Here is a 13,427-nt window from a genome sequence, read left to right on the forward strand (position 1 = left end):
ACAGAAGAAACAGGAAATTAACTTCTGCTAGAAACACCATCCTGGTCAAGCTTTTGAGCACTGACAGGTTACCCTGGGGTAATCAAAGGGGTGATATGTCATTACCCAGCTAGAGCTGTTCTCATGGTAGAACTCTCTACATGTTACCATACTAAAAAAAATGGTACTCAAAGCCTGAGGCACGGTATATTTTTTCGTAGAAGACAGGTGAAAAGACTGAGGTAAAAAGTTGAGGCAAAAAGTCACTGCCCACCCAAGAACTTCACATCTTGAAGTTTACAAATCCTGCATGTGGACAGATGTAAACCAAGAAACACTTCATTTCCCTTCTGACTTCTAACAACAAAGGGAAAATTCTTCAGGATGGCAAATCTTCCCCCTTCACCTTTTTCTGACTTCCTGATAACACAAAAACTATCACAACTGCGTAGAACCTCTGAAGTCCATTTCTTAAGTTAGGCACTGAGACCTGCTATACCTACACAAATCCTACCAACCCTTCATAGGCCACCCCCCGCCCATAGCATGACTTCTTGTCACGTTTCAACTTCTGAAGTGCTTGTGGAAGCCCCACCTTTCTGATGCCGGTCCTTCCGCAGTCCTGCAGTTCGCAGACTCACGGAATGGGTTGGGTTGGAAGGGACCATGAAGACCACCCATTTCCAGCCCCCCTGCCATGGGCAGGGACACCTGGTTGCTCAAAGGCCCATCCAACCTGGCCTTGAATGCTTCCAGGGATGGGGCAACTACAACCTCTCTGTTCCTGTGCCTCACCATTCTTGTAAGTAAGGAATTTCTTTCTAATACCTGCTTTAAATCTACCCTCTTTTTGGAGTATTTAGAAATCTACTCCTCTACTTTGGAGTTTAAAACTCCAATCTTGACCTCTCTTTTAAGTTCTTCTGCTTGGGTGAGCAACAAGTCCAGCAACGCATCTCTTCTAGTTGGGCTTTCTATCACCTGTACTAGGAAGCTATCCTCAACACACTCCAGTAATTACAAGACTTCTAAATGCCTTTGAGCTTACAAAATACCCTAAGGAATGAGGACACAAAAGGAACAATCCTGCACTAAAATGAAAATCCAAAGTTGCTACAGAAATGTCAGCATTTTTCCCCTCTCTGCACTTCAGTGCCTGTTTCTAAGCACTCTTCTTCATCTGTTTGTTCCTGGCAGTCTACATCCCTACTACTGGTTCCTGAAGAGCAAACTGCCTGATGGCAGAGGGTCTTCAGTGACAGAGATGAGAAAGAAGGAGGGCAGATAACAACAGATGTGTGTACAGATTACCCTGGGAGATGCCTCGTTTCTGGATCAGCCCTGCCCTCTGCAGTGTCTGCAGATCTCACATGTGGTCTGTATCAAAAGCTCAGAACACGTTAGAGGTTGTTAAAACTTACATCACCCACAAATACGTCACTTGAACCTTATTAAACTTACAGTGTTATAAACATTCATAATGGTTCGTCATAATTTTAACTTTCAGCTCCGAAAAAGAAGGATTGAAAACCACAGAGTTTCAACAACACTGAAAGCAAGAAACTTGCCAGACACAGCAGCTATGTTTAGACTAGCAAATTAAAGAAGGCTATAGGACTCTATTATCTGTAGCATTAAACTACAAAAACAACCCCTGACGTGGTTTTGGCTCATGCCACCAAGTACTCATGTGAACTATTCAGTTTGTGACAGCCCAGGCCAAGCAGCCATTCCCAACAGGCCCTTTGTGTGCAATTCTTATGCCTCGAAGAACAAGAGTTTAACATCACGTCCCAACCATCCACTTGAACTTGTTCTGACATCGATTAGTTTACTTACACAGATACACTAAAAAGATTTTATTCAAACCAAACCCCAGAGGATCTAGGCTTTTCTTGATGCAGTCTAAGGGAGGAAGTGCAAAAGAGCAAAGATACCATTTTAAGGACCTCTTTTTGATGAATGGAGGAGGAGTGTGCAGGAGTCTCTTAAGTACATCAAGTTAGCACCAAGTAAGAAGTTGATGCAAAGAGCATCACGTGCAATACAAGGAAGTCACCACTGCAGTGAAAACCACATGGAGTAAGGTATTTAAAATAAAATAAAACAAAACAACAACAACAAAAAAGCCAAAACCACAGTAATAAGTACTATACAGATCAGTAGCAATTATCCTGACTCACTGGAGATTTTTTTGGCTGGTTGGTTGGTTTTTTCAATGGCTATTTCCTGAGCAACTGAGACCAGTCCAGACCCCAAACTAGTGAAAGAGCTGTCACCAGTATTTCTACCAAATAAGAGTGTTAGTGGCCATGCATTCACACTTCGCTTCTGTGTTGGTACCAGCCTAATGTAACAGAAAAACTTTGCTAATAATCTGTTCGTATGGACTGACTTCACCCAGTCTGACAGACAATACCAGTGCTGCCTGCCTTGTAAGCACTATGCTGATAGAAGAGTGCAAATGGTCTACAAGCAAAGCACACTCTTACCGTTGCTTCAGGCACTACCTGAAGCTCTGTGATAACCTGAGGGTTCTCTCCTATTCAAAAGGCCTGGTAAACAACCTGCTTCTCTTGGGAGTTTCTAGGAAATTCCCTAAGCGTTTTCTCCCTTTCCAGCAGTGCCTCCCCAGTAAGCCTTTTTATGCAAAACAAGCTGGTATTTAATACAACTTGGAAAGAGGGGATAAGAAGCCTGAGCCAAAGAACAAGCACCTGCTACCCAACTACCCAGAGCTTCCCAACAAGCATGGGTAAACATCAGGAGGTTCGCTGCAACGATGAGAATGCTCTTGGATACCTTACCTCTTGTCAGAGGAGCACTTCAACCATTTATTTCTGAATGGCCTGAAGGTCTCCAGTTGAAGATCCTCAAGTTGATCTCCACTTTGGATAATAGTATTCTAGTGTACTTCTCCCTTGAAAGAGAAAGACCCTGGCACCTCTCTCCCAAAGGAACACTGAAGTAGTTTGAAAAGCCATCTTCTCATTAACAAGGGCTGCACTTAGGCATCTGTAGTCCTTTGTAGTGGACTGCTCCTCTGAATACAATACGGGGTCCTTGCAACCATTAGAATCAGGGTAAATGCTGCCTAACAATTGTTAGCAATTCATTGTCATGGGACTGCCTCCTCTAATTACTGTAATTTTTTGTTGAGGGAGATGTTTGCTCAGATCTGTAAAGTGCTCCTTAGAAATCTTCTCTACGCTTGCCAATCATCGAGTCATATTAATCACAAAGCTTGAGAATAACTCGTAGCGCTGAACAGCTCCAACTCTTCTGATGTCCTTCAGCCAGAGTGATCTTAGAAGCAGTGCCACAGACACAAATGAAAAAGGCTCAAAAATAATCCTCTCTCATAGTCTGTTCCTACTTTAGTTAAGTGTTTTCATACCACTAATAACAACTGCCAGGCTGTACACGCTAACAGTCTGCATCCTGATCCTATTCATATTCCACACAAACTTCTACTTCTCCATGATCATATACATTTAGTATGCTAATTCCTCCATTAATTTTGACCAGAAAAGCTCATTACTCCTTGGCTCCAACCATAATTCCCTAATTGTAAGGGCTACCATTACTTAAGGAAGGGAGTGAAAGGAAGCAGTAAGGATCACCTCAAGGTTCCAAGGGAAAAAAAGCAAAGAGAACTTGCTTCGCTCCCCAGCTGACTCACCAGACAAACCTCTCAACCAAAAAATTAGAGAGCCGCTCACTAGCGATGTGCCTGCACCCCAACTATTCCAAGCAAGCAAACCATTGGGTGGTGAACTTCAGTGCTCTGCTAGTCACAGCACACGGGAGCGTTTCAGGCAGTTGGTATCTCAAGGACATAACATGAAGAGAGCAAAGATAGATACTAACACACCCACTGTTTCTTCCTCTTACATGCAATGGATCATAATAGCAATGGGCCATCCTCCTCATGAAATAACAACCAGCAGACCTTAGGAGCACAGGAAGGAGAGCAGTCAAGCAAGAAGTACTTTCCTCATTCTGTTAATCTACTGAAGAGATCTTCGTACGGAAGATCTTCAGTAAAGAACTGCTTACCTAAAATCCTCTCAAACTGAGGGCTTCCCGACTGCTTCAAGCCTTTTTGAGAAAAACATGATCTTACTAATAAGCTCCTTTTTTTCAAGTCATCTCCCAGTGAAAAAGACTAGAGACTTACATATTTAGACTGACGACTGAATTCTCTATTAGACATTTGACATGCTAACCCAACCTACAGGCAGCATACGCTAACAAACCTAGAATTCACCCAAATTCCAGAAGGGTTTTAAAGTCCTCTTCAAGATCTCGTTCCTCTGCTTTGCCACTCCAGAAACAAAGGTAGCTTAGTCAAGTTTCTCTGAACTTATAGTGAAGACATAGCCTTTACCAAACTGCATTAATCATTTCTAAAACCTACAAAGCAAATTACTTGCAAAACAAGAGCTTCTGAGAAGCTCTGATAATTAATCATCCGTTTGCAGGATAGAAGAAAAGTCTTTAAAACATCAACCCTGATAACAGGCTATTCTGTGACCAAGACCTATTATTATCTTCTGCTGGTAAACCCACAGATTCTTAAGACTACCCTGTCTGAAAAGTTTATCAGGCATCTGGCGCATACTAACTGTGGATCTCTAACCAAGACAGCAACAGCTCAGCTTTGTAATTTGCAAGAGCTTCCACAAATCACAGCTGCTTTAATTTTCCTCACCGTCATGCAGCTGCAATGTTATCATCTTGCCTGAAATTAATGAGCTGGAATATCAACTCCTTAGTCAATTTTTCTAAAAGTTAAATACAATGTATTCTCTAAAAGCCATGGGTGCTGTCTTAACTGAGTTAATCTGGACATGGTTAGAAGAGGAAGAAGGCAAATTGGGTTTCCAACCAGGAGAGAGGAATTAATAGAAAAGGACTAAAGGAATTCGCTATTTTCAAAATTCTGATGACACTAACATAATTTCTCCTATTTCAATTCATTTGCTCTTCAATTCATCTCCAGTTTTACCCTTCTCTTTCCACTTTTATCTTATCCCAAGAAAATATTTATTATGTCCATTTGCATCACTTAGAAAATCACACCTTCACACTGTTTTAGTAACAATGCACTGTTTCTTAAGCCACATACCAATATATCAGAAAAGTAGTTACATGCACGATTGTTTTCTTTTAACTTCTGGGTGAAATTTGATGGAAATTCTACAAGCATTAAAGTCTAAAGACATCTTACCTATATTACCCTTCATTTTGTGACTTCTACAGCCGTTTTTTTTTACTGAAGATGGAACAACAGCTTTCAACACTACCTAAATGTATTGCTAAACTTCAAGAGGAGTTTAAGGAGCAATTCAAACATTCCTTCCAAAAGCAAACACTAACTATTAAGGGCTAAAAAAATTAGATAGAAGGAAACAGCTCAAAATAGCAGAACTACTAGACTAGCAACTACATTTTAGAATCTTATGTCATATTAGGAGGAACCAAGTTTCTTGAGTCAATACAATAGGAAGACAATATGAACAGTTCTTTAACAGCTTTTTCAATGTAACTCATGTCATCTGAGAAACAGTTTCTGAAAGGCCACTAAAATGCTACCTATATAAATATGCAAGTAAGAAGAAAGAAGAAACATTTTTGCTTGGAACCCATCTCAAGATTATTTTTTTTAAAGAAACCAAAGCCCAGAACACATCACATTGCCTCTTTGAAATCCATGAATTTAGACATGTTAGATGGACAATTAAAAAAAATTATCCCTTCATGAATAGTTAAATACTTACCACTTTTTCAACATCTATTTCCTCTTCACTTGGGAAATCAGAAGCCCCATCCAGAATCTCATCAGCAGAATCATCAGTTTTTTCATCCTCCTCATCATCTTCGTATTCTTCCTCTTCCATATAATCAGCAGGTGTATCAATAGGGGGCATTCCACCCTTTTTGTGACGCTTGGGTTCCTGTGCCCTCTGTTCTGGTGTCAGGAAGTCACCTTTATCTGATCTGTCGGCTTGGTTGTCTGCCTCACTTTTGTTTTCTAAAGCAGGTGCAATGCTGGATATTTTGCTCCAAGAACTGTTGGCATGTATTACAATGTCTTTAACCATTTTCATTTCTTCCTGAGAATCAACAGCACCTTGTTCTTTGTTGTTGCTATTTTCCTGCGTGGCTGTGTTTGTTTTGCCTTCCTCAGTATTTACTGCCTTTATTTCTCCCTGCTCTTTTGCAGAACTCGTTTCAGACTTGCTTCCTTTTTTCGCTCCTAAGCTTTCTGCTTCTGTAGAGCCCTTGTGCTGCTTTCTTTCCATTTCTGGCTGTACAGCATCACGCTGGCATTCTTTTTTACTGTGAGGCAGTTCAGTCCCTCTCTGTTCCTTCTTGTTCTCCAGCTGTGTATCTTGCTCTTGTTGACTCCGCGACTGCCCAGAACTTGACTTGTTGCTCTCCTTCATCTGTGCATCACCTTCCTGCTCTTTAACTGGTTTCTCTTCCTGTTCAGCAGGCATTTGTGCCTTACCATGGTTCTTCAGCTGCGCAGTCTCCTGGTTACTGAGACCCTGTGGATGTGCACTATCCAGAGGACCAACTACAGACCGATCTGATGATCCACAGATGGTTTCAGAGTTAGTTGAAGTAGTCTCCACTACAGTTTCAGAATGGACAGAACTATCTTTCTCATCAGTGACTACTTCATTTTCCTCGTCGTTTGGCTTTTCACTGATGTACGAATGGTCAGATGATATGACATCTGTGGAAACATCATGCTGAAGAGAAGATTCATCACAAGAGCTCTCAAGAGTCGTTGCATCCTTTTCCACTGTCTCTAACACGGTGGAATTTTTACCAGGTGTGACTGTGCCAGACACTGGCTCTTCAACATTATTTGGCTGGCTTACTGGCACCTCATTTTCTTCTTGTTTGCTATCTGACACTGTGACCTCAGACTCTGTAACTTCAACTTCCTCTGAGCGCAAAGGCTTCCCCGTCTCCTTCTGCTGAGCAGCACCTGAGTCATCTTTCTGGCTTATTTTCTTGGAATCCTTCTTCATCTGAAGAGATGCAAAATGGTGAAGAATGGAGTTTGGCACAGTCTTCTGTCCTGGGAGCTGAAGTAAAGCAAAGCTACCGGATTGTAAAGGGATGAGATTAGCAGTTGAAGCTGGCAGAACACCTGAGCTGCACGTTATTTTTGACTCCGAGGCTGTTTGATTTGTCACGTTGCTGGCAGCAGGAGGAGAGATCCTCAGAGTCAGAGTGCCTGCTTGTGACACAAAACTTGTTACTGAAGGAAGAACAGAGGATGCTTGAGTGACTAGATTAGACGTAGGGGATAACTTGGGTCCTGCAGTTTGTGAAGCTGGATTTGTGGCAGGAGAAGTGGAAGACACAGAGGAAGGAGATAGAGGTGACTCAGGCAGCTTAGCAGGTGCAGGCAACCGAATTCCTACAACAGATCCTGTGAAGAAAAGAAAAGAAAGTATCAACATATACTTCCCCACATCATTTTTTTCTTTCAGTTTTAGCATTTGATGCTGTACCAGAAGTAGCCAGCCTTCTCAAGGATGACAATGTAATGAGGTGTTTTAACATTTTCTCAGTACTGAATAAAAAAATATAAACTGTTGAATTTTTATGCAGAACACCCCAATAAAATACATGAGGTGGCTACTTTAGAATTAACAGACTTACTATTAAGTTTTCGCCTTTTTTTTTTTTTTTAATGAAAAAAGCACTGCATTTAGTTGAGGCTCCGTTCATTTCATTCTTTCCCATTTACTGGAAAAAAGGGAAACCATGGATTTTTCTTAAATAAGCACAGAGAATACTGCTTAATTATATTTTTCGCTCCTAGAAAGAGACTTCTACAGAAGAAAAACTATGACAAGATTATATGATTATACCCCTATATTTTTTCACCTTAATGAACTCCTTAGTGCATTTTATTAGATTCCCAACTGGGAATTCCATTTAAAACACAGCGGAAAAATATGACCACTGGCAGCTAGCCTCTGGTAACACCAAAAACCCCAGATCAGAAAGGATCTTCAATGCACTTTTTGGCTGGTTCTTCTTCACAACTCATGCTCAGACCTCAGCTAAGGCACAGGATTATCTTCACTCTTCCCTCCAGTTTTGTCATCTACTGCTCTTGCTCTCACATCTCTATTTCCCACACCATTTTGCCTCCTTCTCCCCCATATGCTTCTTCATAAAGGAGAACAGAGAAAGAAATCTACTATGAAGTGTATATAAAGAATCCCGTATTTATAAATGTTCTATTTGCAAAATGTATGTACAACAGTACCCTCAACAAACATCCTACCTATTCTCTGCTGGACACCTGCAATTTCTAACTCTCCCAACCCTGCCTTCAACCATGCCCTGAGAAAAATTTGAAAATCAGTTTCCTCTTGCACTCTAGAGAGGAAAAAGGCCAGTGATTTTATACTGTTACTGTAACACTTGATCTGGGTATTTATTGTGAACGCGCTAAAAAATGCAAAACCAAACAAAAAAAGGCAGCACATCTAAAAAGACATTAAATAACACCTTGTTCTCTTTAAAAGCATCTCCAGCAAGTGTGATTTTTGAATTATCGCATCCACAGAATTTCCTTTAAGTGATGACAGCTACTGTGTGTGCATCTCCTTTGCCACGTGTGGAACTTGCTCCCACACAACTCCCAAATGCTGGCAACTTAGCTGTGAAGCGTGCTTTCTGCGTCTTAGACACACGGTATTTTTGTTGCATTACATCTGAATAAATACACTTAATGTTTTTACTCACACAGAACCAAATCAGACTCTATTGGTTTTCGCAGGAGAAATGAGTATCACAGAGATGATATTACACGGTATTTCTGGGTAACACCACTCAGTTGAGAAAGAAAACAGACTTTTTACCTGGATTGCGGAACATCACTGGCTGCACACTGGGCTGGGCACTGGGCTGGGTACCTGGAGCTCGAAACTGATGCAGGGGGACAAGCTGAATTATCTGTCCGTTAGGATGTCTGAACAAGTTCACTCCACCAGGGCTCCTGAGAGGCTGAAGGATCATCCTCTGCCTCTGAGGAACCTGCACATTGTTTAATGGTCGCAGAGTAGGAGACGTCTGATGCACTGGAATCAACAGCAATCGAGGTCCTACACGTTTCTCTGTTCCAGGAGAGATCTTTGGGGGCGTCTTATTTAGAGCTTGTGGAGTAGCATCTTCTGAATGTTTTGAAAAGTTACATAAAATCGGGTTAAGAAAACATCTTACAAATCAGACATCCTCAAAAAAGAAAGCACAGATGTTTTGGAAGCAACTGGATCTTTGAACACGTGAAGGCACATTATACCAGTATCTTTGTATGTCTATCCACAGAACACACTCTGAACTGAACAAACCAGGCCAGAACATACTTTGTCATGCAGTTCTGTCCACCTTTCTCAACCATGAATCAGAAGACCTCCATGTAAAGATGAGAAGGTAATTCCGTACCTACTTCTTCGATTCTACACCAACAGTGACACTGTAGCAGTCATAGCGGGAAGTGCACTACACATTTCTACAGGACAAGAAATGATGCTAGGCTTCCAGCTCATTTCATAGCAGTCACTGACTACACAGCTACATTTTTTCCTTCTCTACTGGCTTAGGCTGGAATAAAACAAGCAAGTTAAGAGATTACATTTCTCATCCTATTTTGGAAATAAGGGTGAGGCAAGTGAATCTATATTTAACGTAGGTTTTACAGTTGCAGACTGTTCCAACTATGAGCCAGGCAGGAAAAAAGCAAACGTTTGCAGGAATAGGCCAAAGCACCCGAGCCTTACCTCTTTTTGGAGCCAGTGAAGGAGTTGGCTTAACTCCTGATAATATAATGGGAACAGGGCTGATGGAGGAAGTTGGCGTGGTCACCACTGATGTAGCTACTGCAGTTGTTAGCACAACTGTAGAAGTGGATGTTGTGACGACGGGACAGGTGATTGTTGGCGTTGTTACTACAGTAGCGAGTGTCACTGTTGGTACCGGTGCAGCAATGGCAGTTGCTTTTATTATATTCACAGTGGCAGTAGGAGTGGCAGGGGAGGAAGTAGTACAAGTGTTGATTCCGGGTGTTGCAGAAGCACCTGTAACTGTAATTGCAGGAGGAGAGGAGGCAGGTTCACTAGCTCTTGTCTGGCTAGGAGCAGTCACAGTAGATGCTGCCACACTGGTGCTTTCTACAGTTACAGGGGAAGTGGTGATGGCTGTAGTGACCCCGGGAGAGACAGTGCACTGAGCTGGAGACGGCCGTGAGGGAACCACAGGAGCAACAACCATTATTGGTGTCGGCTTGATATTGAACTTCTGTGACGGCCCTGATGGAGGCTGGCACGTGCTCACTGCAGGAATCTTCTGCTGCAGAGCTCCAACTTTGTTCATCACGAACTTTGTGAACACACCACCAGGTGAGGGTCGAGGAGCTGCAAATAAAAACTTGCAGGTCAAAATTTTAATAACTCCCTCTTTGCCTTTCATGAGGTGCTATAATTGTCATTTCAGCATGAATTTGGGTCTCCATTCTCCTTAAGAGTAAAATGTAATTAATTTGAAACCCTTATGGGAGTCCTGAATATGCTTTACATATTAGAAATATATTTGCTTTATTTTACTTCTACAGCATGCTGTTACATTTCCTCCTGGCCAGAATGAGGTCCTGAGGTATTACATTCTCATAAAACTAGGAACAAACAACTTGCTAGGCAAAATCACAAGCTCAAACTACTTTCTAAATGTCAAATTCCTCCCCTAACAGTTTTTATGATCTTCCTGTTCTCACCGCTTCTTGATTTTCATCCCCCTTCAACTGTATCCATGCATTACACAGCCACAGAGGAAGGGGGAAGAGAGAAGGTTTGCCACTTCCCCTTCTCATCGCAGTGACATTTGTGCGGCTAACGAGTGGATGGGACAAATTCAACCAACTGGAAGTAACCACTATTGGGAAGCTCCTTCCCCATATCCCTTGCTCTCCAGGCATCAGAATACTGCATCTCCATCACACTCCAGCTGCCTACAGATGAGGAGTAGAAGCTGGATATACAGTACAACAACGCAGAAATTATCAGGCAAGCCCAACTTAAGTATTGTAGTTATTTCTGTGTAAAGATAGCATCTTTAGCTCAGGCTGTGCCAGAACATTTAAATCACACATGCAATGATCGCTTCACCCATCAATGAAATGCAGCCACCTTTCCAACACTGCATAAATACCTAACACAAGTTTTTTTTACAGGAAAAGTAAAACAACACAACCATTTACAGTGCAAGGAACATCTAGGCAGAAATAGAATAATTCATCAAAATGAACATTTTGCCAGGACACAGGTAACATCCTTTTCTCTTGTGAAGCTTCTTCAGATCTTTAATGAAGATGTGGGAATGGGCTGATGGGCACTAGATCTTCACTTACTTTATTTTTTTTTAAACTCATGCTACACACAGTATTTAAGAGCAACTTCCTCTCTTGCCATGCTGGGTAACCATTTCAGTACCAACTCAGACACAAGTACCAGATGCTTCTTCTGATATTCCTTTTTTTTTTTTTTTTTTTTTAAACTCAAAGTGCTGACTAAGTCCAACCCTGTTTAGCTTGTGAAATCCAATGAGATTACAGGTCAGTGTGGTTATCGGCTGCACACCTGTTCTTTTGCTAATCCAGATTTGGACCTTCTTGTCTTTCACTGTGCTGCTTCACGCATCTTTGCTGGTCACATGAATTCCAATTGTAAGTGCGACATCAAAAAAACAAACAGCGAAGAACCACAGATTAGAGTGATCCTTTTACTTTAACCTTCATTTTAAGTTCAACCAATGTTTGATGAAAGCAATTAAAAATCACAGTATGGAAACTCTCAAAACAAAAATCCAAGTTTAGCACTGTGTATCTGCATCCACTCTTCCTTGTCTCTTGAAAATACGCTCTAGTAGTATTAGTAAAATCACTGAAAGTCAACATTTGCGGTCTTATTCTGAAGTCAAAACAAAACTTTCTGCTTTAAAGAGGTTATTTATTGCAGAGGCAGTTTAGGTGGCAACTCAGCCAAAGGCAGCAGGCACTGTTGCAAAGAAATCAACAGCAACGCTGTACACTCGCTTTTTATTTCAGCTTCACGCAATTCAAAATACAGTAATAAGTTCCAACCTACCTATCTGTCTCTGTGCTGGGACATGAGCTTTCAGAGTCGTCACAGTGGGGGTTGAAGTAGTGCTGGTGGAAGATGTAGTTTTGGGAGGTGATGCTGTGGGCACCTGGACTGATGGTGTCCCAGGAGCAGCTGCTTTAGCATTGGATGCTACCTTGGAGATCACAGTACTGAGGGTTGAGATATCAAGTACTGTGGGTCGCAGCCTGCCTGTGATATAAGCAGCTAGCTGATTGGCAGGATGTAATGCCCCCATCTGTCCCAAAAGCAGTTTGGCCTGAGGATACCTTTTATCATTAACCTGAAAAAAGTGGAAAAGGGAAATTTTGTGAAAAGAATGCTAATGCACTGCCTCTGGAGAGGCGTTTCAATCCAGGGGACTTCCGAGTGTCCTTTTCAAAAAAAAAAACAAAAAACATTGCAATTCAAAATGGGAACTCCTGAATACCTCGCTGCCCAGGGGAACTTCAAGCAACTCTGTTATTATCTTTGTACTGCAGGTTATTAGATGCTACTTGGACTCTCATAGAACCACAGAGTCCAAAGGAACATGAGAAATCACTGAAACTAAGTACAGTGAAGCTAGCACATCGTTTTCTTGTCCTTTACTTATGCTAAAGTCCCGAGTAAAAATGTTTTTCCACATTCAAGGACAATTTTAGATAGAATTCTCCTACCTAATCAATACCTAGCTTTACAGAAGAAAGAATACTTATGTCATATACACTGGGACAAAACTCTAAAGTTTGCAAAAATTTTGTCAGCTTTTTTTTTTCTCATCTGTACTGTCACTTGATACTGAAATTAAGGTATTCACAGTTGACTAACTTCATATCAGAGTTGTAGTCGTAACTGACTGCACAGGAAAGAAGAACCTATTTTTTCCTGGATGGCAGGCTGCAAGCCCAGTTGTCAATGGGAAGTTTCACACTGATTTGGTTGGCAGTGTTGCATTTTAGTTTCAGGTTGTTTGCTAATACCCTCTAAAAGCCAAAGGTATTTATTTAACACACTGTAATGAAAAAGGTCCTTACTCTTTTTACTGATCAACTAACAAAAAACAAAACAAACAAACAAACAAAACAGGAAATCTCTCCCTAAGCTTCTCTTTATTCTCATTTTCTGATTCATATGCCTCCAGTGAAAGTGGTGTTACCATAACCACAGAACATCTCTGAAAAAGAAAGGCATCCTAGCCCTACAGCTCCTACCACCAATTCGTAACAGCAAGCTGGCAGCATCAAACTGCAGAGAAATGACTCACTTTCAATT

General features: G+C 41.4%; 1 protein-coding gene across 4 annotated transcripts in view; it reads right to left on the reverse strand.

The window, feature by feature from the left end:
- The window catches only part of MGA (MAX dimerization protein MGA), a 63,964-nt gene that overhangs the window by 18,110 nt on the left and 32,427 nt on the right, over positions 1–13,427 (reverse strand). For all 4 annotated transcript variants that reach the window (XM_084521690.1, XM_084521689.1, XM_084521688.1 and 1 more), the window contains exons 14-17: positions 12,159–12,456; positions 9,801–10,433; positions 8,883–9,194; positions 5,763–7,435 (exon numbers count right to left, since the gene is read on the reverse strand). In XM_084521690.1, coding sequence (XP_084377816.1) covers positions 5,763–7,435; positions 8,883–9,194; positions 9,801–10,433; positions 12,159–12,456 — 2,916 coding nt within the window. The remainder of the gene's footprint in view (positions 1–5,762; positions 7,436–8,882; positions 9,195–9,800; positions 10,434–12,158; positions 12,457–13,427) is intronic.

Source organism: Aythya ferina (assembly GCF_964211825.1).
Source record: "Aythya ferina genome assembly, chromosome: 5".
In the NCBI taxonomy this organism is placed as follows: domain Eukaryota; kingdom Metazoa; phylum Chordata; class Aves; order Anseriformes; family Anatidae; genus Aythya; species Aythya ferina.